This window comes from Macaca nemestrina, chromosome 18 (genome assembly GCF_043159975.1).
Source record: "Macaca nemestrina isolate mMacNem1 chromosome 18, mMacNem.hap1, whole genome shotgun sequence".
In the NCBI taxonomy this organism is placed as follows: Eukaryota; Metazoa; Chordata; class Mammalia; order Primates; family Cercopithecidae; genus Macaca; species Macaca nemestrina.
Window position 1 is genome coordinate 82,120,570 of NC_092142.1, and position 23,765 is coordinate 82,144,334.

Sequence of the window (23,765 nt, forward strand, 5' to 3'; positions counted from 1 at the left end):
ATTGAGTAACGACGGCCAGGCATGGTGGCTCACACCTGTAATCCCAGCACTTTGGGAGGCCAAGGCAGGCGGATCATGAGGTCAGGAGATCGAGACCATCCTGGTTAACATGGTGAAACGCCGTCTCTACTAAAAAAAAAAAAAAAATACAAAAAATTAGCCAAGCGTGGTGGCAGGCGCCTGTAGTCCCAGCTACTCGGGAGGCTGAGGCAGAAGAATGGCATGAACCCGGGAGGCAGAGCTTGCTGTGAGCCGAGATCGCACCACTGCACTCTAGCCTGGGCAACAGAGCTAGACTGTCTTAAAAAAAAAAAAAAAAAAAAAAAAAAAAAAAAAAACACACACACTGAGTAATGTCAGAGAAGATTATTTACCAGCGGGGGAGTGGTATTACCATGTTTGAGCCTGCATCGGATTCATTTACACAAGCATTTAGTATTCTATTTCACTTTTCCCTGTAGACTATTTTCTTTGCCAAGGTCTCTGCTAATGGCACCATAGTGTCCCCTGAAAATGGCGGACTCGACTTTCAAGCTGATAAGACTTTAAGGGTCCTCAGTCTCTCCCTGTCCCAATCCCAGGCTTCCCAAAGAAATGATCTCATTGGCCAGGCTCCGCTTTGGAGAGGACGCTCTGGGTCACAAAGGGCAGCCCAGGTCTGACATAGTGCTAGCGCAAGCATGGCGCTTTTGGGGAAAACGGCTGCAAAATAGGATGAGGGGATGTGTGCAGACCCAGCAAAAGTTGGTGCTGAAGACAGAGGCAGGGATCTGGCTATAAAGAGCCTTGTGTTGCTGAGGGGACTTGAATTTTTCCTGAAATCAATGGGGTGGTGTGCCCTGGAAAGATTGTAATCAGGGCATGATCCAACTGGAAGAGACAGTAGCGGCTTCTCAGAGTGAGAAACCTCAAAGCTGTCTATACATCCTTCCAACGAAGGCACATGCAAGGCAGAACAGAAGGTCAGGTTTTCAGATGAAAATGATTGAAATTTTATCTATTTTGGATACTATTTACATTTCCAGGCATCAGTCTCCATGTTAAAATTTGTCCTGAATGATAACAATGATAAGAGTAAGTGTTAAAACTCTCAGGGAAAGGGCAGTCAACATGAATTTCCAGCCAGAAAGTCTTCAGTCATTCCTGTTGATTACTACCAAATGGGAATAATGCCAGGTTCATAATGCTGATTTTATTACATTACTTTCTCTAAACTCTGGTTTAAATAAGTATGTAAATATTCGGTACAGGGAGATAAACATTGAGTACACATGGACATAAAGATAGAAAAAATAGACACTGAAGACTCTAGAAGTGGGGAGGGATGAAGTAGGGCAAGGGCTGAAAAACTTCCTTTTGGGGCCGGGCCCAGTGGCTCATGCCTGTAATCCCAGAACTTTGGAAGGCCAAGGCGGGAAGATCACCTGAGGTTGCAAGTTTAAGACCAGCCTGACCAACATGGAGAAACCCCGTCTGTACTAAAAATACAAAAATTAGCCAGGTATGGTGGTGCACACCTGTAATCCTAGCTACTCAGGAGGCTGAGGCAGGAGAATTGCTTGAGGCAGGAGAATGGCGTGAACCCAGGAGGTGGAGGTTGCGGTGAGCCGAGATCCTGCCACTGCACTCCAGCCTGGGCAACAGAGCGAGACTCCATCTCAAAAAAAAAAAAAAAAAAAAATTTAAAAATTAAAAAAAAGCAAAATCTATACACTAATAAAAAAAAATGGTTTAACCTTTCTCTGGGAACAGTAATGGCCTGAAATGATGGAACAAAGAATTGAACAACTCCAGGGAAGTGAAGTTTGGCAAGTTGGCAAGAGAGTAAGCATGGATATTATTTCAACAGTGTCCGAGGGCATGATTAATTTATTGTCCTTTTAGATGGCAGAATGCACATGAAACCCTTCAAATTACACCATTATTATGACAAAGCTCAGGGGGTGTGAGAAGTTAAAGATGTTCCTGCCAAGAGTTTGATGTACAGAGGAAACGGGCAACCCACTGGATACACATAAATCTGGAAATCGAGACTTTGAAGTCCCTCATCCTGGCTCCGCCACTGACATGGGCCTGAGATGAATGTTCCCGGCCACTGTTAATGGAGTGGCCTTGTCACAGGGAGTTCTGACTGGGAGCTCTTCCATCTGTGCTGGGCTCAATGCCTTGCTGGGTCTACTGGGGTGGGTGCTCCTACCCAACTCAGGACATACTCATTTGCTGCCCCTATGAAGTATGGGTCAAGGCCATGGGCTCTAGGGGATTTGGTTCAAATCCAAAATCTTTATCTAGTGGACTTTAGCAAGGTTTGTGGACTCAGTTTCCTCCTCTGTAAAATGGAGATTATTATCAATACCTACCTCATGGAATTGTTGTAAGGATTAAGTGAATGGATGCCTGCAAAATGCTAAGAATAGCATGTGCTAGAGTCAGTGCTCAATAAATGGTAGCAGCTGTCATTGTCATCATCATCATCATTGTAAACTATTGAGCATGTTTATGTACCTAAGCATTTCCTATGTCTCAGGTCATTTCACTCGCCATGAGCCTTTCCATTATTTTTCCATCGTGCAGAAGACAGGAGTGAGGTTCAGAGAGGACACACAGCTTTCTATAAGTCCACGTTGTCTGTGAGCCCTGAACTGGGATGCAGATGCGTTTTCATGTGTCTCCAAACCCTGCTCTGCTAAACACTGTGTGTATTAATCAGGATAGGTTAGGCTTTGATGACAAGAAACCCCAAATTTCAGTTGATCAAAGAAACAGAAGCTTGATTAAGCTCCACGCCCATAGAGGGTTAGGTGTGAACTGTGTTCCTCACTGTCATTGTCCTTTCTTTGAGACCCAGGTCCATGAAGTCACTACAATTTGAACATTGCTGGTCACCACGAGGAAGGAAAAGGGAATGTATCTAGGCACACTAGAGTTCCTAATGCTTTTGTCCAGAATTAACTGAAGTGACACATATCACTTTCACTTACACTTCACTGGCTAAAGCAAGTCCCATGGCCACATCCAGGTCCAAATGGCCAAGGAAGCACACTCCTATGTGCCCAGAAGGAGAGGAGCCCACACGGGCTGGGGCAACTTCAATGATTACTTTCTGATACCATAAATCTGATCTGTGAATAGAAGAGATGGGAGGTAGAGGAGATCCAGGGTTTTCACCAGAGATTCCAGGAGCCACCTTGACTTACAGCAGAACAACCAAAGGTAAAGCCAAGGAGTATGTTTTCAAGGGGCTCAGTGACCAGGAGAGTGAAACATACTACATGCATTAAGAAATCAGAAATTCAGAAAGAGACACTTACAAATACCCAGTTATTCACTGGGACAATAAGGGATGTAAAATTATGGTACTGATTGGCAATTAGAGGGCTTTGGGCCCAGCAAATAAAATGCGATGATTGAATGACCTAAAGATGACTCCTCCTCCTCCAATCTGCTGAGGCATCTTTCAGCACATCTCCCAGGTTGTATAAAATGAGGTTTATAGAGTTTATTGAGCTGTGATCCCTTGAAGGCCGTGAGTACTCTGGAAATCAGAAATGATCAATAAATATTTTGAATGGAAGAAAAGACAGTGAAGGGAGATAATATGTTACAAGAATGGTGCCCAAGAAGGAAAACACCTTTTTTTTTTTTTGAGACTGAGTCTTGCTCTGTTGCCCCGTTCGACTGCAGTGACATGATGTCAGCTCACTGCAACCTCCACCTCCTGATTTCAAGCAATTCCCCTGCCTCAGCCTTCTGAGTAGCTGGGACTACAGGTGCGTGCCACCACACCCAGCTAATTTGTTGTATTTTGCTAGAGACGGGGTTTCATCATGTTAGCCAGGATGGTCTTGATCTCCTGACCTTGTGATCTGCCCATCTCAGCCTCCCAAAGTGTTGGGATTACAGGCGTGAGCCACAGTGCCCAGCAGAAGGAAAACATCTTATTCAAAGTCATGAGAGGGAAACAGACCATGAGGCTGAGCGAATGTCGGTGTAGGTTGGGATATATTATTAATAGGCATAGACTGAGCTCCTACAGTGAGAACAGCATTGTGCTGGTTACATATTTCAATACAGGGAGGGCTGTGTGCTTTGGGAAGGATAGGCATGAAAGAGTGACTCATACACACCCTATGGGTCCAATGAGGAAATTTACCTCAACCAGGGGAGGAGGACTTTTGACAGCTTTTCCCTTCTCTCCCTGCCTGCTTCTTAATGTCACAACCATCTTCTCAAAAACAAACACAAGTAGTGATTGCCCATGAAGCCCTCTGGCCATAATTTCTCTGACAATCTCAGCATTCACCTAAAACTTCCCTCTGCACCATCTCCTGTTATCTTCATCTTCATCTCATGCAGGTTCATGTGCAGCTTCTCATGCACATCTCATGTCCCCAGGCCAAGGGGCTGGGCATGAGATCCACTGCACACCTCCTCCAGTGATATCCATGACATGCTACAATGGCAGGTACGTGAGGAGCTGTACCCTGGATCTCATGCCAAGCTCCAAGCTCAGCATGCCAGGCATTCGCACATGTACCCGACAGTCTTGTCCTTTTAGGAAAATATTGAGATACATTCATTGACTGGATGACAAATGTTTGAGCAATCACTTTGTGCCAGGAACTGCGTTTGGCTCTGTGGGACACCAGTGAATACAAGCAGATGTGGCCACTGCGCTAGGAGCATAGAGTCTAATCAGTGAGATGGCTCTTAGACTACAGCAGTTACATAACATTTCAACAGTTGTGTTGTGAAGGCGAGCTAGAAAGTTTCAAAAGTATATACTGGAGGAATTTGACTTTGGGAGACCCATTATTTGCTCTAATCAAGAGACCAAGGACATTGACCAGAGTATATTTTTTCACAGAGCATCCTAGTGCCAATAATTCACAAAAGCGCCTTGACCTTCTCTATGCATTCAAACCACAGTAGGTTAAACAAACAAACACATTAAGGGAGGACTGGATAAAATCACTTGTGCTCAGACTAAAATACTTAGGAATGTGACAGATCTGGAAAGTAACATTAACCAAGGACAGAGAGGATCTGAATAGTTTAATCAGTTAATACTAGAAAAGATACATAAATATGGAACTAGGTGGCCTACAAAGAGAAAATCCTAATTTTTTTTTAGTTGTGGTAAAATGTACATGGCAGTGGCATTAAGTACATTCACATTGTTGTGCAACCATCATCCCCATCCATGTCCAGAAGGTTTTCATCTTCCTCACCTTAAACTCTATACCCATTAAATGCTAACTCCCCGTTCTCTGCCTCTGGAATCCTCTGTTCCACTTTCTGTCTCTATTAATGTTACAACCCTAGGTGCCTCATGCAGGTGGAATCAGACAATATCTGTCCTTCTGTAACTGGCTTATTTCATTTAGCATAATGTCCTCAAAGTTCATTTATGTTGCAGTAGGTATCAGCATCTCCTTCCTTTTAAAAGTTAAATACTATTTCACTATATTTACACACATGTGGACACATATACATATGTACACATACCTACACATACACTTTTTTTGATCCATTCATCTGTTGATGGACACTTGAGTTGTCCCCACATTTTTGGCTATTGTAAAAAATGCTACAGAATGCTTATTCTTTCCATGTGTCTATAAGTCACTTAGTAAAGATGATATTGCACCTGGCCAATAATAAATTTTAAAATAACATTTAAAGGTAGAACTGTTATTAGCCACATTAGTATATGATAAATTGGAAAGAAAGAAAACTCCTGCAAATACTTAGAAATTAACAAATACTCTCCTTAAAATAAAAAGACTGCATCCCAATGAAAATAACCAAGAAAAAAAAGGGCACACTATCAGAAAATAATGCAAAAAACCCCAAAATGAACATTGACTTCTGTAGAGCTCAGTTTAAGTTAGACTTAAGCAAATCTTGAGAGTCTGCTATAAAAGAGGGAAAACAGGCTGGCACAAGGACCACTAAGAGATAAAGGATCTGGATGGCAGATTCAGATCCCCTCATCGTGTGTTACTGGAGTTTTATTTTTCTTCCCGAGTGCTCCATCTTAACCTCAGCACCCTCCGTGGGATAATGGGAGCCCCATTTGACCTTGGTGACGAACACAGCCAGCCCTAGCTGACGTGAGCACCGCTGATTGATAAGGTGGGTGTGGAGCTACCATCCTTCTCAATGGATTGCCAGGACTTCGGCTCCATGTTTCTCCACCAGGGTATGGGAACTCTTGGCCTTGGACTTTCCTTAGTTCTCTGGCTGATTTATGACCTAGAGGTTGAACGTGGTGAGCAGCATGAGGGTGAGAGAAAAGCATGGTACTGCAGCTGCCCAGACTGCTGAATGGCTGTGTCTTCAAGTTCAAAGGCATGTCAAGGACTAACCCACAGCTGAGAATTAATTAATGCTAACAGATCACCTTACAGAACCAGTCTAATGATAAACACAAATGCCTCTGAACAACTATAGGTAAAGGCAACAGTGTTTTATTTTTTTTTTCTATTTAACATAGAGTAGAAAATACCTTCTAAATTAGCATATGCATCTAACTCCAATAATTCCTCTTACATGTTTTTAAAAATTGTTTGTTTTTTCCTGTGTAAGTAATACAGGCTCATTTTTTAAAACTGAAAATATTATAAGGATGAAGGAAAAAGTATCACACCTACCTCTATCCTCTAAAGACCAATGCTGTTCATATGTGATTTGTTCGCTTTGGTAACCAGGAAGGAAGGTCTAATTATTTCCTAGTTTTGCATCCTTGTGATAATAACGCATATATATAGTTTTCATTCTCTGAAAATGTGTCTCCTGATTTTCTACAGAGAGGAAAACTATACGCATTAATTTGGTTGGATGTGACAGGGAAAGGGTACTAGAATATTAATCTAGAAGCTGCCTTGCCTCACAAGCACAGTGTTTGCTTGGAGGGTCTCCATTTAAAGGGACGCCTGCAGATTATAAGGATGGGGATGGCGTTAAGTCCTTTTTCAACTCCTAAGCATTACCACTGCCTGGGAAGTTCACTATGGGGATGTTCTGCTGAACCCCTATCAACTCCAGTGGGGGTGGCACCAGGTTCAAGATGCCAAAGAAGAGACCTGGAGCCAGCAATGACACGAGGGGTTTTACTGGGTGCTTCCATACAGGGGAGTTCAGTGGTGGTAGGCTGGACAGGAGAACCACAGCCACTTGCAAAAGGCATGCAGTTTCTATAGCATTTTCAATTAGCGCCCTTTCCCTAACATCCTTCACTTGGCAACTTTCATTCAACCTCTGAGTCATGGCCTGGATCTGCTGCCCATGTTCCATGGGCCAGGCCAGGGGCTCCGATGTCCCTCATAGACAAGGAACCGGTCTCTAGGTTGGCCACTCCCAGATTCCCTAGCTTGGAACAGACATCCAGGTGTATCCTCCATACAGAGTCATTTTCAGGGTGTGCGTAAGTTATTGCTATCAGGTGCATTTACCATGGAGAGGAATTGTAACAAGAGAAATAAAGCTCTGAAAATGTGTCTCCAGGTAAAGTGGCTGCATTTTCAAAGAAAAAAGAAAAGGAGGTTTGTATGACAGACCTTGCTTTTAATTTATGAGTTTATGAAGCATTTTATAATCATATAAAAACAGGCAAATAAAGTTGTACTTCTTCACTCAAAGTGTTAATCAAGTGTCTTCTATGTTCCAAGCCCCAGAAATGTGAAAGAGAATAAGAAAGCAACAGCCTGAGGGACAGTTACCACCACCCACAAAGACGCAAGCTGCTTCCCTCACTTTAACAGACCTTGCAGGCTAGGAAGGCTAGAGCTTCGGTGGACGAGGTTAAGTCTGCATGGAGTGGGCAGGAGAAAGGGTCAGGGGAAGCTTTAGTGGGTAAGTGCTGGCGCTAAGTCCAGGAAGATGAGGGGGTCCCCAGCAGACTAGGTAGGGGATGGCCGTCCAGCTAAAGAAAGGCACAGCTCAGAGGGCTGTGGCTCATGCTGGGTTGTGGCTTAGGACTGGAGAAGCAGGTGGAGACCCATCAAAGAAGAGCTCTGAGATTTTACCCTCGGGCAGAGGGAACCATTGCAAGTTTTCGTGGGTTTTGTTTTGGTTTGTTTGTTTGAGACAGAGTCTCACTCTGTCATCCAGGCTAGAGTGCAGTGGTGTGATCCTGGCTCACTGCAACCTCTGCTTCCCGGGTTCAAGCCATTCTCCTGTCTCAGCCTCCCAAGTAACTGGGACTATAGGCAACTGCCACCACGCTCAGCTAGTTTTTGTATTTTCAGTCGAGACGAGGTCTCACCACATTGGTCAGGCTAGTCTTGAACTCCTGACCTCAGGTGATCCACCTTCCTCAGCCTCCCGAAGTGTTAGGATTATGAGCATGAGCCACCGTGCCAGGCCCATTGCAAGTTTTAATATAGGTACTGCCCCAGTCAGACGTGGGTTTGCATTTTAGAATGACCATTCCGGTTGCAATTAGGATAGGAGATAGGATAAGAGAGAAATCAGAAACATGGAGGCCAGGAAAGAGGCTCCTTAATATTCATTTACTTATTCATTGCACAATGTTTATTTGAAAGCCCACCAGGTACCGCATACTGTTCTAGGCTCTGAGGACAAAGCAGGCAAAAGTAGCTACTTGAGATCTGAGTTAAGGAGCAGAGGAGACAGGTTGGCAGAGGGTAGGAGGAGGATAATGACAAGCGGAACTTGGCGACTCTGTCATTTTGATACATCAAATTCATTTTCTATACAAGGAAAAAAGAGTAACTGATTAAAGTGCAATTCAAGAAAGTGAGAACCTACAGGGAAGTACCAGAATGTACAATGAAATGCCACAGTCACACATGGCAATGGGGGGCCCCGGATTGGATATCAGTCAAAAAAAAAAAGGTTCGTAGAGGCCGGGCACGGTGGCTCATGCCTATAATCCCAGCACTTTGGGAGGCCGAGGCAGGCAGATCACGAGGTCAGGAGATTGAGACCATCCTAGCTAACACAGTGAAACCCTATCTCTACTAAAAATACAAAAATTAACCAGGCATGGTGGCAGGCGCCTGTAATCCCAACTACTCGGGAGGCTGAGTCAGGAGAATTGCTTGAACCCAGGAGGCGGCGGTTGCAGTGAGCCAACATCACACCACTACACTCCAGCCTGGGTGACAGAGCGAGATTCCATTAAAAAAAAAAAAAAAGTACTAGAAAAACTGATGAAATCTGAATACATAAAATCTGGAGTCTCGTTAATAGTCAAGTATAAGTATTAATTTATCAATTATGACCAATGTTCCATTTTTACCTAAGATGTCAACATTAGGGTAAATTGGATGAAGGGTGCATGGGAACTCTGTACTATCTTTGTAATAGTTCTGTAAATCTAAAAATACCCCCCGAAGTTTATAAATGAATACACACACAAACCTCAACCTCAGCCACATTGAGTAGAAATAATTATGTAATGCATATATGATGACCCTATTTATGTAAAACCGTTCAAAGCTGCTATATAGTCTATGAGTTCATATGTATGCAAATACCTTAAAAACACATACAACATGGTATCATTCATTACAACTGAGAATGGAGGTGGGAGTGGGACTTTGCAGGGGAACAGAAGGGAACATTGACTTAGTCCATATTGTGTCACATCTGTAAGATGTGCAAGAACGCCCTTAAAATCAGATCAAGGAGCCACTACCTGCTCCAGGCCTGGGTACTCCCTACCCCTGCCTAGATGCAGAAGACACTGGTCCCAGCTGTGCGATGCCACCCCCACAGCCAGCCAGGAAGTCTACCCAGGTATGTGGCAAGACTCCTGTGTGCTATTTACATGCCCTTCCAGAGTGTTGGCACCAGGGGCTCATGTTCTTTCTCATCTGTGCTATTTTTTCCATTCCAACTCAGAGGACAAGAAAAAAAATCCCACTGTGAAAAGAAGGGTTGAATTACAAAGAATAATAGGAAAGGCTCGCTAATTGTGAAGCCCTGCTCTGGAGTATATAATGGGCCTTAACAGCTGCTGCAACAGTCGAGACTCGTGGCAGGGTTTGCTTTGGCCAGAGGAGTGCACTGGATTTCTTATATTTCATGACATTAAACCACATCAAAGGGCTGCAGACTCAGCTGCTGCAGCTGTGGAGTTTCCAGGAGTTTAGCACAGCATAATCAAGGTAGTCTGGAAACTCACTTGATTTGCATGGGATGGTTTTGAAGCATGGCTGAGTGTATCCTTGGGTTATGGCCATTGCATACCTCCTATCCCCCAGCTCGTGAGGTTGGAATATGTTGGGGTCCCTCTGAAAATCCAGCTACGCACCAAGAAGCCAGAGAGCTGGTGGGTAATTCAGAAGGGCTTGAGCTTCCTCCTGGATCTAAACTGAGCCAAGACACTGAGCTTTCCCCTGAAGAGCGACTCTCCCCACTCCACTTTCATGCTTTCCTCTCCAAGGTTCCTCCAAACCGTGGGGTGCCTTTGACACATGTAGAGATGTTGCATCTAGTGACTTTAAGAAAAACCAACTCTGCTTTCTGAGGTCTTAGAAACAGGTTATTAAAAGAGTTCCTGTTAGTGTTATCTGTTTAAAATAGGTCTAGAAAGAAGGTGGCAAACAGACCCAGCCTATTTTTAGCAGAGGGCTCCAAACAGTAGCGGTGGAAAGCAGCACCAGTGATACTGAACAGGGATGGTGCTGAAATCTGCCCAAAGTAGTTGTCTTCAAACTTGTGTATGCATGAGAATCACCTGGGGAGGGGGATTGTTAAAGCTCAGATTGCCAGCAATTCTCCCCCTACCCTGATTTCTGATTCAAGAGGCTTGGGGGAAGCCTGGAATGTGCATTTTTAATGAGTTCCCAGTGATGCTGATACTTGAGACCAATTATTCTAGAGACAGCAAGGCCCCTACTGGAAGTGACGCCCCTCATTTCCCTGTGCTGGTGGTCCCATAGGGCCTATCACTCTGGGAACACCATTCTTGGCTGTGAGTGTTCCTTCAAAGTGAACGTAGCTCTGAGGAGCAGGAGGCAGGTTCAACAAGCACACCCTTAAGAACATAAAAAGTTGAAGAGAGAGAAGAGAGGCAGACGTGTGCAGTGCTAAGCTGGGGCCCTCACAATGGGAACTGGCTTCTTTCCTGTGGAATAAGTAATTTCAATTTAGCAGTAGATGCCAACTCAGCTAGGTCCTCCCTCTAAGACTCTTGTTTCTGTACTATCAAGTGGCTCAAGCTCTCTGGGAGAGGGCAAGAAAATGATTGAGATCCACCCTTGGCAGCAAAAGGGAAAGTTGCCCTGGGATAATTTCTGGGTCTAGAATTCAGCTTTCTGTGCCGAGTGGCAGGTAGAGCAATGGGAGGGTGGTGATGTTTGTCGCAAGAGGCCCATTCCCCCACCCCCTCCTTGTTTCTTCTAGAAGGTCTGGGTGCTGTGTTCCCAACTTTTTCTGAGCTAAGAAGAGTCAAGAAAGGATAACAAAGAGCCCAGAAGGCTTCTCCTGGCAGGTCCTCACCAGCAGGGCCTGTGTCTGACAGACAGATGGATCAGAGAAGCCCGTTCTTGGGAAGTGTGATTGCTTCATAGCTCTTGTAGAATTCCCATGTTCGTTTCTCATTAGAATGCATTCTATGTTAATAGGATCTTCAAAAAGGACCTGCTCATCTCAGGTGTGCTTAGGAGAACAAGAGGAAGGAGTTTTAATCCACATTTGGGTGAAGGTGGTAATGAGAGGTGAAGCCAGCTGGACTTCCTGGGTCAAGTGGGGACTTGGAGAACTTTACTGTCTTAGAAGAGGATTGTAAAGTGCACCAAAAGCACTCTATAGCTAGGATTGTAAAACGCACCAATCAGCACTCCGTAACTAGCTGGAGGTTTGTAAAATGCACCAATCAGTGCTCTGTGAAAATGTACCAGTCAGCACTCTGTGGCTAGCTAGAAGTTTGTAAAATGGACCAATCAGCACCCTGTAAAGTGGACCAATCAGCAGGACACGGGCTGGGGGTGGCATCCACAGCTGGGACCAGTGTCTTCTGCATCTAGGCGGGGGCAGCGAGTACTGAGGCCTGGAGCAGGTAGTGACTCCTTGATCCGATTTTGAGGGCGTTCTCGCTGTATGCTTTCTACAGATGTGACACAGTATGGACAAATATAAGGGAATAAAAGCTGGCCACCCCCCAGCCAGCAGCAACAACCTGCTTGGGCCCCCTTCCATGCTGTGGAGGCCTTATTCTTTCCCTCTTGACAGTAAATATTGCTGCTGGCAGAGAGGGGTGAAACAATAATGATGGCAGTGATAGAGAAGAGTGGAGTGTGCTTGGTGACTGCTTTCCACACAGGGAGCTGTTTCCAGAGCACTTCTCTTCTGGGAGGCCTATGAATTTTGTTATTAAAAAGGAAACCTAGGCTGGACGCGGTGGCTCATACCTGTAATCCCAGCACTTTGGGAGGCTGAGGCGGGTGGATCACCTCAGGTCAGGAGTTCGAGATCAGCGTGGCCTACATGGGGAAACCCCGTCTCTACTAAAAATATAAAAATTAGCCAGGTGTGGTGGTGCATGCCTGTAGCTCTGCCTACTTAGGAGGCTAAGGCAGGAGAATCGCTTGAACCTGGGAAGCGGAGGTTGCAGTGAGCCGAAATTGCACCACTGCACTCCAGCCTGGATGACAGAGTGAGACTCTGTCTCAAAAAAAAAAAAAAAAAAAAAAAAAGAGGAAACCACCTATTCCCTCAGAAAAGGATAGAGACACCGTTCTTACCCATTAACAGCAGTATAATTTTATTGTGATGATTAATATTGGAATTACTAGCTTTGATTAACTGAGCCACTTCTGTGTGGTAGGACATGTACTTTATAGATGCCATCTTATTAAAGCCTGGCAATGCTGGAAAGTAAGTGGTGTCATCTGCACTTTAAAGATGAGGCAATGGACCATGTTCATAGTCACACTGTGGATCACTGGGAAAGCTGGGATTGCAACATATATCTGTCTAATCAGTGGAGTTCATTCTCGCTATTTGCCAGCCATGGGGATCCAATGGTGAGCCCAGTAAGCTGTGGCTCTTGACCTCATGGGGCTTCCAGGCAGCAGGTAGGGGGTTAGTGGAAAACTATCAGTTGGATTAATCAAGTCAAGCAGTGACTGAAAATTATTTTCATCAGAGGGTATGACATACATTTTTTTTTTTTTGAGATAGTCTTACTCTGTCACCCAGGCTGGAGTACAGTGGGGCAATCTCAGCTCACTGCAACCTCTGCCTCCCAGGTTCAAGCGATTCTGCTGCCTCAGCCTCCTAACTGGGATTACAGGTGTGCACCACCACGCCCAGCTAAATATTCTGTATTTTTAGTAGAGACGGAGTTTCACCATGTTGGCCAGGCTGGACTCGAACTCCTGACCTCAAGTGATCCTCCTGTCTCAGCCTCCCAAAGTGCTGGGATTACAGGCATGAGCCACCACACCCAGCTCACATACCTTATTTTTAATCTTCTTTTATATCCAATTTTCAGTTACTCTTAAAAATACAAACAGATGTAATTGGTGTTTAGTCAATACTCAATGTATTTTAATAAACAACAATTTTTAATCGGAGAAAAAAAAAAAAAAACACACACCTGTAATGCCATGTGGAACTACACCTTGCTGTGCAGTGATCCTGCCAGATGAACCCTGGCATAAAGTTAATGCTGCCTTACGCACCACTGCCACCTGGTGTCAGGCTTCAGAATTGCAGGCTTGGCAGCAGCCATAGTGGCCTGGGCTGGTGGGGAAGCAGGGGGCGGGCAGGACCCATTTTCACTAGGAGAAGGCAGATTTCCTGTCCTAGCCACCTAAACCCTCCAGGCACTGTTGAGTATGTTTCAATAGATGCCTGCTTATTTGTCATTTGGTGACAGCTAGATCTGTATCAGCTTTCTTTTATCTGTATGTCCTAAATGATTACTGTGTTCAGGACCTTTAAACTGTTTTGTTATAATCAAATTAACGTTTGAAGATTCTGATCATAAAGTGACATAAATATAGGTGAATACTTGAGGGTAAACTCTAGACTACACTTACGCCAATAATAGTTCTCTTTAGTTGCACATCTTCATAAAAAGACCCCCTATACTTTGACCCCAGCTACTTCTCAGCCTAACCCTCTACATGCTTAAGCATATGCCAGTAACTCACAGTTTCCGAAACTTTCCAGACTCTTCCTTGTCTGCCTGCCGCCTTTGTCTGTGCTGTTCCCTCTGTCTGGAACTACTTTCCTCCACCTTTCTCTTCCGAATTTCTTCTTTAAATGTCAAATCAAGGTCGACAATTTGTAGGAAAATTCCATAAAGTAAATTCAGAAACAACAGTGTTGTATGTTGTATTGCAGTGTCTCTAGAGAAATGGAAGATGTGGTTCTGAACCCATTTTTATCTCTTTCATAGATTTGGCCATGGTCAGTTGCTGACTTGTTCTATCTCAGTGGTTTCATCCATTAAGTGGAAATAATAATGTCCTTTGCCCCCAGCATTGAAATATACATATATATATATATCTCATATATATATATCAACTGACAGCTGCAAAGATGTGGATATAGATAGATAGATATGCCCCTAATTTGAGGTTTATATATATACACACATATAACATATATATTATATATTATATATATTTAATGCATAGGGGTTTGATATACATAATATTTAATATATAATATATAGGGGTTTAATATATATAATAGAGGTTTAATATATATAATATATAGGGGTTTAATATATATTATATATAGTGTTTAGGGGTTTCATCTATATAAACCCCTAATTGAGATATGTCTATATATAATATAGATACATATATTTAATATATAGGGGGTTAATATATATAATATTTAGGGGTTATATACCTATTACATAAAGAAGCCCCCTAAATGGATGTGTGTATGTATCTATGTATATGTATAAACCTTTTCTGATGAGACAAAGTGCTTCCTCTGCACCATGTCTAGTACTTAGTAGAAGTGAAAGGGCAGGTGACACTGTGGATTATGGATATATGTAAATACCTAGAATCTTGATGAATGAGTGCCCAGCAAATGGTTTCCATTACCTTTTTTGTTTTGCTTGCAGATAAATTTTTTAAAAAATATGTGTGGTGGAGTTAAAAATAATGTAAATGTCCAATTTTGACTGAACTGGCATTATTGCTCTCCTTGATCCATCACTCTATGTCACCAGAGTGCTGGTAGGCTTCCTTAGCTGACAGCTGCAAAGATGTGGATATTAGAATGAAAGGCGTTAGGCAATGATGCTATTTCTGGTGCTGTTACTTTAGTCGAATCTGTGTTCAGCAGGTACCTTTGTGCTGGCACCTGTGATTAGTGAATTTGTCGCGGAAGTATGTTTGCAATGTGCTTTCTCTGTGTTGTCCAGACAGTTTTAAATGTTTCTCTGTTTTTCTGATCAGGTAGTCGACAGTGACAGGCCAGAAAGGTCCAAGTTCCGGCTCACTGGAAAGGGAGTGGATCAAGAGCCTAAAGGAATTTTCAGAATCAATGAGAACACAGGGAGCGTCTCCGTGACACGGACCTTAGACAGAGAAGTAATCGCTGTTTATCAAGTGAGTATCCCTCCCATGCCCACCCTGTGTGCAGAAATGTGGCTTTCAAAGATTATTTTCTTCCCACTGAGCTCATTATTTCTGTGCCTCATCAAACCCGGGACTGCATGGCTTTAGGGTGTTTCTGTGGGAGCTGAAGTGGATGGAGTTGAACCCTGACAGGGTAACAGTGGGGGGTCTTTATCTCATCAACAGAGCCCTCCAGGCCTGCATCAGACTTTGGGTACCAGAGACCAGAATGGAGACCCTGGGGACCCCTCAGAGGAGATCAGAACCCTTAGGGCAACTTTGGCTTTCCAGAGACCAGTTTGATGATCTAGAGCTGGAAGAGGTATAAACCCCAAGACCTGATATAATTAGCAAGACATGGTCCTCGGGGTGAAAAAAATTGCTAAATATTCAGCAATAAAGGAGTAGTTAAATTGTAGCAGATTTTGCAAGGCAGTTTAGCCATTTAAAATGCTTTTGAAGAAGTTGTAGTTATCTGGGAAAGATTCAAGATATTGAATGAAAATGACATACAGACACATATGGTATCCTCATTACCAATGGAGTATTTGCACATATCATGAGGTGTATATGTTTAAGAAAAATGATAAAGAAAAATCAATGTGTTAATGGTTGTATTTGGAAGTGATTGATTTCTTTGGTTTTCTTACCTACTTAAATGCATTATTGTGAGTTTGCAGTGAGAAGATACTATAAGGGCATTGGAGGCATAAGGTGCTGGACAGACATAGAGCAGTAGCGTGATGGTAGGTAGTAAAGTCGCCACCCTCCAGCAGAACCTTGGCTGGGCAATGCGTTCAAGGGTCTCAGGCCCTGGGAGGATGCAGATGCCTTCCAGATTTCCATCTCAGAAGACTTGCCAAAGACTTTTCTGAGCATTTGCTGGGAGAATCCCCTGTCAAGGAGAACTGAAGAGTGAGCTATGTGTCCCACCTTATACCCAAGGGGGAATCGGGTAGTTGTATAAATTGAATGTTGGTGCCCTCAGAAATACCCAGTTCCACCTGGCCTTGACAGTAACCAGAGGTGACCTGGCAGCTATTGGTGTCCAGCTGCTGTAGGAACAACCAGCAATTGACTATGGATACATGTCCTCTTCTCTCTCCATGCCCATCATGGGAGTCTCCAAGAAAGTTCGGGCACAAGGAACTAAGGAAAGATACAATAAATTTCATAATTTCTTAGCAGAGTGATCAAGAGCTCTGGGGTCTGATATGGTTTAGCTGTGGCCCCACCCGAATCTCATCTGGAAATGTAGCTCTGACAATTCCCACATGTCATGGGAGGAGCCCAGTGGGAGGTAATTGAATCATGGGGGTGAGTCTTTCCTGTGCTGTTCTCGTGGTAGTGAATAAGTCTCATGAGGACTGATGGTTTTATGAATGGGAGTTCCCCTACACATGCTCTCTTGCCCACCACGTAAGAGGTCCCTTTGTTCTTCCTTCATTTTCTGCCATGACTTTGAGGCCTTCCCAGCCATGTAGAACTGTGAGTTCACTGAACCTCTGTCCTTTATAAATTACCCAGTCCCGGGTATGTCTTTATTCGCAGCATGAGAACGGACTAATACAGGGTCTGAGATCCTCCATTCAGATCTCAGTGCTGCTGCGTACTGAGCTGTGGGAACTTGAGCAACACTCTTACCCTCCCTGATTTGGGATTCTTGTCTATAAAGTGTGAATAGAGCTAACGCTTCAGGGGATTATAAAAAATGAAATTACTAGTTTTGGCTAACTAGTAATTGCGACACAGCTAATCAAATAGAGCTTGGGCTGCAGCTTGGAGCTTCTCATACTTTTTAGAAACTGAGGCCATATAATATTACAGTAGTTAAAAGCATAGATTCTGCACACAGTCAGATTGGCTGCATTCAAATCATGGCTGTCATATACTAGGTGTGGGAACTTGGCAAGGTGTCTGCCTCGGCTTCTTAACCTGGAAAATGGGAATAATAATAATGATGATCTCATAGGATTTCATAAGGATTAAATGAACTAATACATATCAAGCATTTAGAAAATGCCAGAAACATAGTAAGCACCATATAATCTTCCTACATGAGTAACAGTAATCAATTATATTAAAAGTGAAGAAAGGTAAGTGAAAACCCAAAGGACTCCAAGTTATAGCCCAATTTCTCATCTCCAGCACGAACTTTCCTTGAATAATCTTGAGTTTTTACTATACTTTTGTAGTCTACTTCATAGCATATTGATTGATTGAGCAATTCATTCATTCTACATACATTTAATTCAGTATTTATAGGGTGAGGGACACCCTTCAAGGTAGTAGGGGGATATAGTAGCAACAAGACACACTGGGTTCCTTGCTTTCATGTATCTTTTATTCTTGTTCTTTGTTTCAAAGTAAACTGGCTTGAATTGCTCTCTTCTGTGGGTATGTGACATGCCAGGAAGTTGTGCCTTGCTTATAACATGGCTTGTTGATAACACTGGCACAGGGTCATGTACCCTCATTGGAAAGGCTGCTGGTATTTAGTGGGAATGCAGTTTCTTACACAAGTACTTGCGTTACTTATGACTGGCAGACTAGGACCCAGTCATTAGCAGTGCACTCTTCAATGGGCTCATGAGGGCCTACTTTCTGATGCCATTTCCCTCCATGCCTCATCCCCTTCAGTTCAGTCATTGTCCTGTTTTCATGATACCCTCGCTGAAGCTTCTTACACTTGCGGGAGCTTCTTCCTTGAAGAAGCATGTTTGAGGAAGAGCCCCGATCACTCTGTGGTTCTCCTATTTTTAGACAATGAGAACTGGGTTACTCTCATGTTGGTCTACTTTGGGCACAGGAATGTTGCAATTTCAGTTCATTTTAAGTGCCTATTTAAGAATAAGTTACTATTTTAGTAGTATAGCTAGATCCATGGTGTTCATGGTAGTCAACATTGTTGGTAGCAAATGAGGTTCTTCAAAGAGTAGAATGTGAGGTCTCCAAATCCCCACATTTTAGTTTCTAGTCTTGCAAGTTTAAAAAGGAGAGAGCCTGCGGGTGAATGTGTTGCCATCATAATAGCGCCAATGTTTCTATTGTTTAATGTTAAGTGCTACTCACATGCAAGTATGTGTTAATGTATTAACATTTTCCCAATCCAACAAGAAACATTTTGATCTAAACCTCAGGGATTTGTATGATAAGAAATAATCTGGAATACATTTGTCCTTGGGCCCCTGAAATGCATCACCATTGAAGCTGCTGTTTATTGAACACTGCATGGCAGATATTGTGCTAAACACATTGTATACGTTCTCTTATTTAATCCATTTCACACAACAGACTTAAGAAGTAGGTGTTAACACCATTTTACAGATAAGCAAATAACTGTTAAACAACTTTTTCAAGGTCTCACAGCTGGCATGTGTTGGATTTGGGATCCATATCCGTTTCTTTTCAGCTCCAAAGCCCTGCATTTTCAGTCGCTAAGAAACACTCTTCCTATTTTATCCCAACTAGATTTTACATCTGATCTGTAAATTCTTTAGCTCCTTTCTTAGGAACTCTGCTTACTGGGGCTGGGAAGGGAGTTTGACTGGCTGAGTGATCTATTACTTTTTAAAAATCATCCATTTCCATGACCCACTGCCATTTTGCCACTCCTCCCTGCCCTAGCCCCCAGAAGAACTTCCCAAGCTTCTGACCCAAAGTAGCACCTGGCAAAATAATTTATCTCTTGCAGTATTGGAAGCTGACATACTAATGCAAAGCCTCCTGAAATATTACTCATTATTATGCATTTTGCCAGCATTTGAGTGATTTGTGAACTCTTCATTGGAATAAAGTACTGTAAATGATTCATGAATGACCAACTTTATGAAATTCTATAAAAATATTAGCAGGTGGTAATGATTCCCTCACACTGCGAATATGATCTACTGGCTGCAAATTTGCCAATATGGGATGACAGGAGTGGAGTGGGAGACCATCTGTTAGGCAGGTGGGGTCGGGGAAAGACGGGGAAGGGAGTTGGGGTAGGCTCTGCAGGAGGTGCAAGGCAAAACAGGAAGCAGGGCCAGGACCATGGTAGCAGGCAGGTGTCCTTGGCAGGAGACCTTCACACTGATCTGTTGTCCAGTGGGAGATGCTCAGATAACTGGGAATGTCAGAACTGGGTGGGAGAAGAGAGGAGCATATGGAAAAAGAGGCAAAACTAACTTTATTGCGCATCTATTAAGTGCCCAAGAATTCCCTAGATCCCTGACATATACAAACCTATGAAAATGGTTATCTTGTCTTTACTGATGAGTTAGATGAGGGCTAAACAGGTTCCCTAGATGCATTTTTACTATTGACGTAGGGGTGAGCATGTCTTGAACATTTACAGTGTGCCAAGGCTCCACGCCAAATACTCAGATGATGGTCTCAGCTCATCTTCGTAAAGATAACCTTGATACATCTATCACACTCAATTCTAGAACAGGTAACAGGAACCACCTGTGTTCCTGGCCTCAGAACACAGACAGGACCTTACCACCACCTTCTGAGTATTTGCTCACATTTTATACTATATAACTTGCTCTTTTTCGAGCCAATTTCTTAGTCAAATTTTGAATTTGTGGTCAGGAATGTTGTCATAAAATTGAAACACAACTGGCAGTCAGAGGTATCCTCGCTCATATATTTTCTTTCATTAATGTGGCTCTACCCCAATTCTAACCCATCTGTATCTCCATGACAATTTGGCAGAAAATACATGAAAGTGAAACATGCAGCTGTCATGTGGAAATAGGTATATCATAATATCCGTGCTTATAAGATGATTGGGAGATACAGATGTACCCAGATTAGAGAGTTATTAAAGTGATTAACCTGGTTATTATAATGTCCATGTTATGAACAAATGATGCACATGTTACCTTGATGGGATTGTACGACACCTGATTAGACTTGAACTTGGAAAGGACCCCAGCCCTCACTAGTAGGGACATGCTACATAAGTCTTCTTTGTCCTCTACTCTGGTCTCCCCCATGGCTACCTTTCTTAGCCAGGGTTCTTGGTGGCAGTCAACAAAATCACCTCCAACTAGCTTACAAAGGAAGAGATTTATTAAAGAGTACAGGTAGCCAGTAGGATTGCCCAAAATGCCAAGTAACCTAGCTTACAAGGCCAGATAACATGTTGCTACAGGAAATACCCATATATGAACTATTCTAGGGTAAGGTTTTTCAACAGTGGCACTATTGAAATTTGACACTGGATGATTCTTTGTTATGAGGGGCTATTCTGTGAATTGTAGGAGGCTTAGCAGCACCAATGACCTCTACCCACTAGATGCCAGTAGCACCCCCACCCCACCTAATCTTGACAATCAGAAATGTCTGCAGATATTGCTAGTTGTCCTATGAGGGGCAAAATGGTTTCCATTTGAGAACCACTTTTAGAGAGAAGTGTCATAGTCCATTTTGTACTGCTATAACATAATATCCAAGCCTGGGTATTTATAAAGAAGGGAAACTTATTGGCTGTCATTTCTAGAGGCTGGACAATCCAAGGTCAAGACACTAGTAGGTTTGGTGTCTTGTAAGGCCATTCTCTTCTTCCAAGATGGTGCCTTGCACCCTGCACCCTCCAGAGGAGAGGAAGGCTGAATTCTCATATGGCAGAAAGTGGAAGGGCCAAAAGACAGCACCTATTCCTGAAAGCGTTTTAAATTAAGGCATTAAACCTACCCATGAGGGTGGAACACACATGCTCTAATCACCTCTAAAGGCCTCCACCTCCCAGTACCATTACATTGGCTGTTACATTCCAACAAGAGTTTTGGCGGGGACAGGCATTTCAGCCATAGCAAAGAGTCAATGTTGCTGCTGCCTCTTCCTGCCACTTTGCTCTGACGCTCACAACTGGATGTGGCAGCTTGGCTTTGGCTACCTAAAAGAGACAGGTGACTCTGCCATGCTCAGAACCTCTGATCTGCAAAGCACAGCTGTGGCCTTCTGCCACTCACTTCCATCCAGTCTCACGCTGGTGCATCTGCAGGAAGAACCTAGGCCATAAGCAGGATTCTAGCTGCAAGAGAGCTGGGTCAACATAGTTTTTAGTTTTTCCAGCTTCCTGGTACAGGAAAGTCCGCTAGCCGAGCACTGGGGTGGTTGTTTTCATCTACCACATTGTCATGTCATGAGTGTAATTTTTTTTTAATTCCATAGGTTTTTGGGAAACAGGGTGGTATTTGGTTACATCAGTGAGTTCTTTAGTGGTGGTTTGTAAGATTTTGGTGCACCCATCACCCGAGCAGCGTACACTGAACGCAGTTTGTAGCCTTTTATTCCTCATTCCCTTCCCACCCTTCCCCCCTGCCAAGTCCCCAAAGTCCACTGTATCATTCTTTTGCCTTTGCATCCTCACAACGTAGCTCCCAATTATGAGTGAGAACATACAGTTTGGTTTTCCATTCCTGAGTTACTTCACTTATAATAAGAGTCTTCAATCCCATCCCAGGTTGTTGCAAATGCCATTAATTCACTCCTTTTTATGGCTGAGCAGTGTTCTACCATATATATATATGTACACACACATACCACAGTTTCTTTATTCACTCATTGATCGATGGGCATTGGGGCTAGTTTCATATTTTTGCAATTGCAAATTGTGCTGCTATAAACATGTTGTGCAAGTATCTTTTTTGTAGAATAACTTCTTTTCCTCTGTGTAGATACCCAGTAGTGGGATTGCTGGAGTGCAATTTTATTCCAAGTGAGAGCCTGTCAGTGAGAAGCTTAGCTACCCAAAGGCAGGTAACAGGTCACACCTAGGGGAGTGTGTTTTCAAACCTATGATCTTAACTTCTCCCATCATTGTGGTCCCGTCAATCAGTAACACACATGTGGCCTAGGTAAGAGCCCTGAGTGGGACAAAACAAAGAATTTGGGTTAAAAGCCCAGGCTTTGGAGCCAGATCTTTGGAGGGAAGAATCTTGACTCTCCTATCACATGAACCATATGAAATTGCCATTCTTACAGGTGGAAAAAAGGTGAACACTGGCAATTTCATGGTTCATTCTAATACTCTGACACCTTTAGCAAGTTACTTCTCAGCCTCTGTTTTCTCCTTTTTAGAACGAGGGTGAGATTACAGTATCATCTCCTAAAAGTGTTATAGTTAGTGAGTGTTTATCCCTCAGCCCAGTCACTTAGTAAGTGCACTGGAATTGGGAGCCAGCCTGCCACATATGGGTTTTATAGTTTAAGCTCCCTGCAGGTAAAATGGAGTTGAAAGCACTTGTGAGGCAGCAGCTAGCAGGTAAACAGTTGAATGTCAGTAACTCTCTGTAAAAGGGAATCATCTCACTGGGCAGCTTCAAACTGTGACCCTGGACTAACAGCATCACCTGGGAACTTGTTAGAGATGTAAATTGTTAGGTCCTTTCCCAGGCCTGCTGGATCAGAAACTCTCGGGGTGGGTCTCTACATCTGGGTTTTAGCAAGCCCTCCAGGTAATCCTGAGGCTCACTGTAGTTGGAGGAACACAGGTGTAAATACTCACACTCCTGGGTGTTAACATCATGGCAGCTGACCTGCTTTGAACCAGTTTCATTACAGTTCTTGCGGGGTAACACGTGCCTCAAGTGTACTTATTCCTCCTGGTGCTCCGGTGTGCCGTTTGAAAGCCCTCTCCATCCAATTCCAGCTCTTCCAAACTGTTTTCTTTTTGTTTCATTAGTGGCACCTGAGAGCCATGTAAATTTGTCCCAGGCTTCCTTGCTGCATCCTGTCTGCACTTTGGATGACTGTTAAATGCCATGTTACTGCATGTTTGCTTGTTTCTCAGGCAGAGATGAAGATGTCCTCAGAAGATTGGAGCTGGAACAGGCTGATGTAATTCCCGATAGGGGGAAGTTAGTGTTGGGGTCAGCAGAACCAGCTTTATCTGCCTTAGTAGATCTGTGACCTTGAACAAAGCATTTGTGGTTCTTGAACTTTGTTGCCCTTAGAATCATCTGGGGAGCTTTGAAAACCTGAATGCCCAAGCTGCACTCCAAACCAATTAAATCAGGATGTCTCAGAGTGTGACCAGGTGTCCGTATGTTTATATAATTCTCCAAGTTTTTCCATTGTGAAGCCAAGTTTGAGAACTGCTGTGTTACTTGTCTATACCCCAGTTCGTTCATAATTAGGAATTAATATCATACTAACCAGCTAGGTGTGTTTGAATATCAAGCGAGATAATGCAGGAGTTTCTAA

At 43.4% G+C, this 23,765-nt stretch overlaps 1 protein-coding gene across 2 annotated transcripts in view; it reads left to right on the top strand.

The window, feature by feature from the left end:
• The window catches only part of LOC105496758 (cadherin 13), a 1,175,273-nt gene that overhangs the window by 571,968 nt on the left and 579,540 nt on the right, over nt 1–23,765 (top strand). For both annotated transcript variants that reach the window (XM_071085018.1, XM_071085017.1), the window contains one exon: nt 15,405–15,557. In XM_071085018.1, the coding sequence (XP_070941119.1) occupies nt 15,405–15,557 (153 nt within the window). The remainder of the gene's footprint in view (nt 1–15,404; nt 15,558–23,765) is intronic.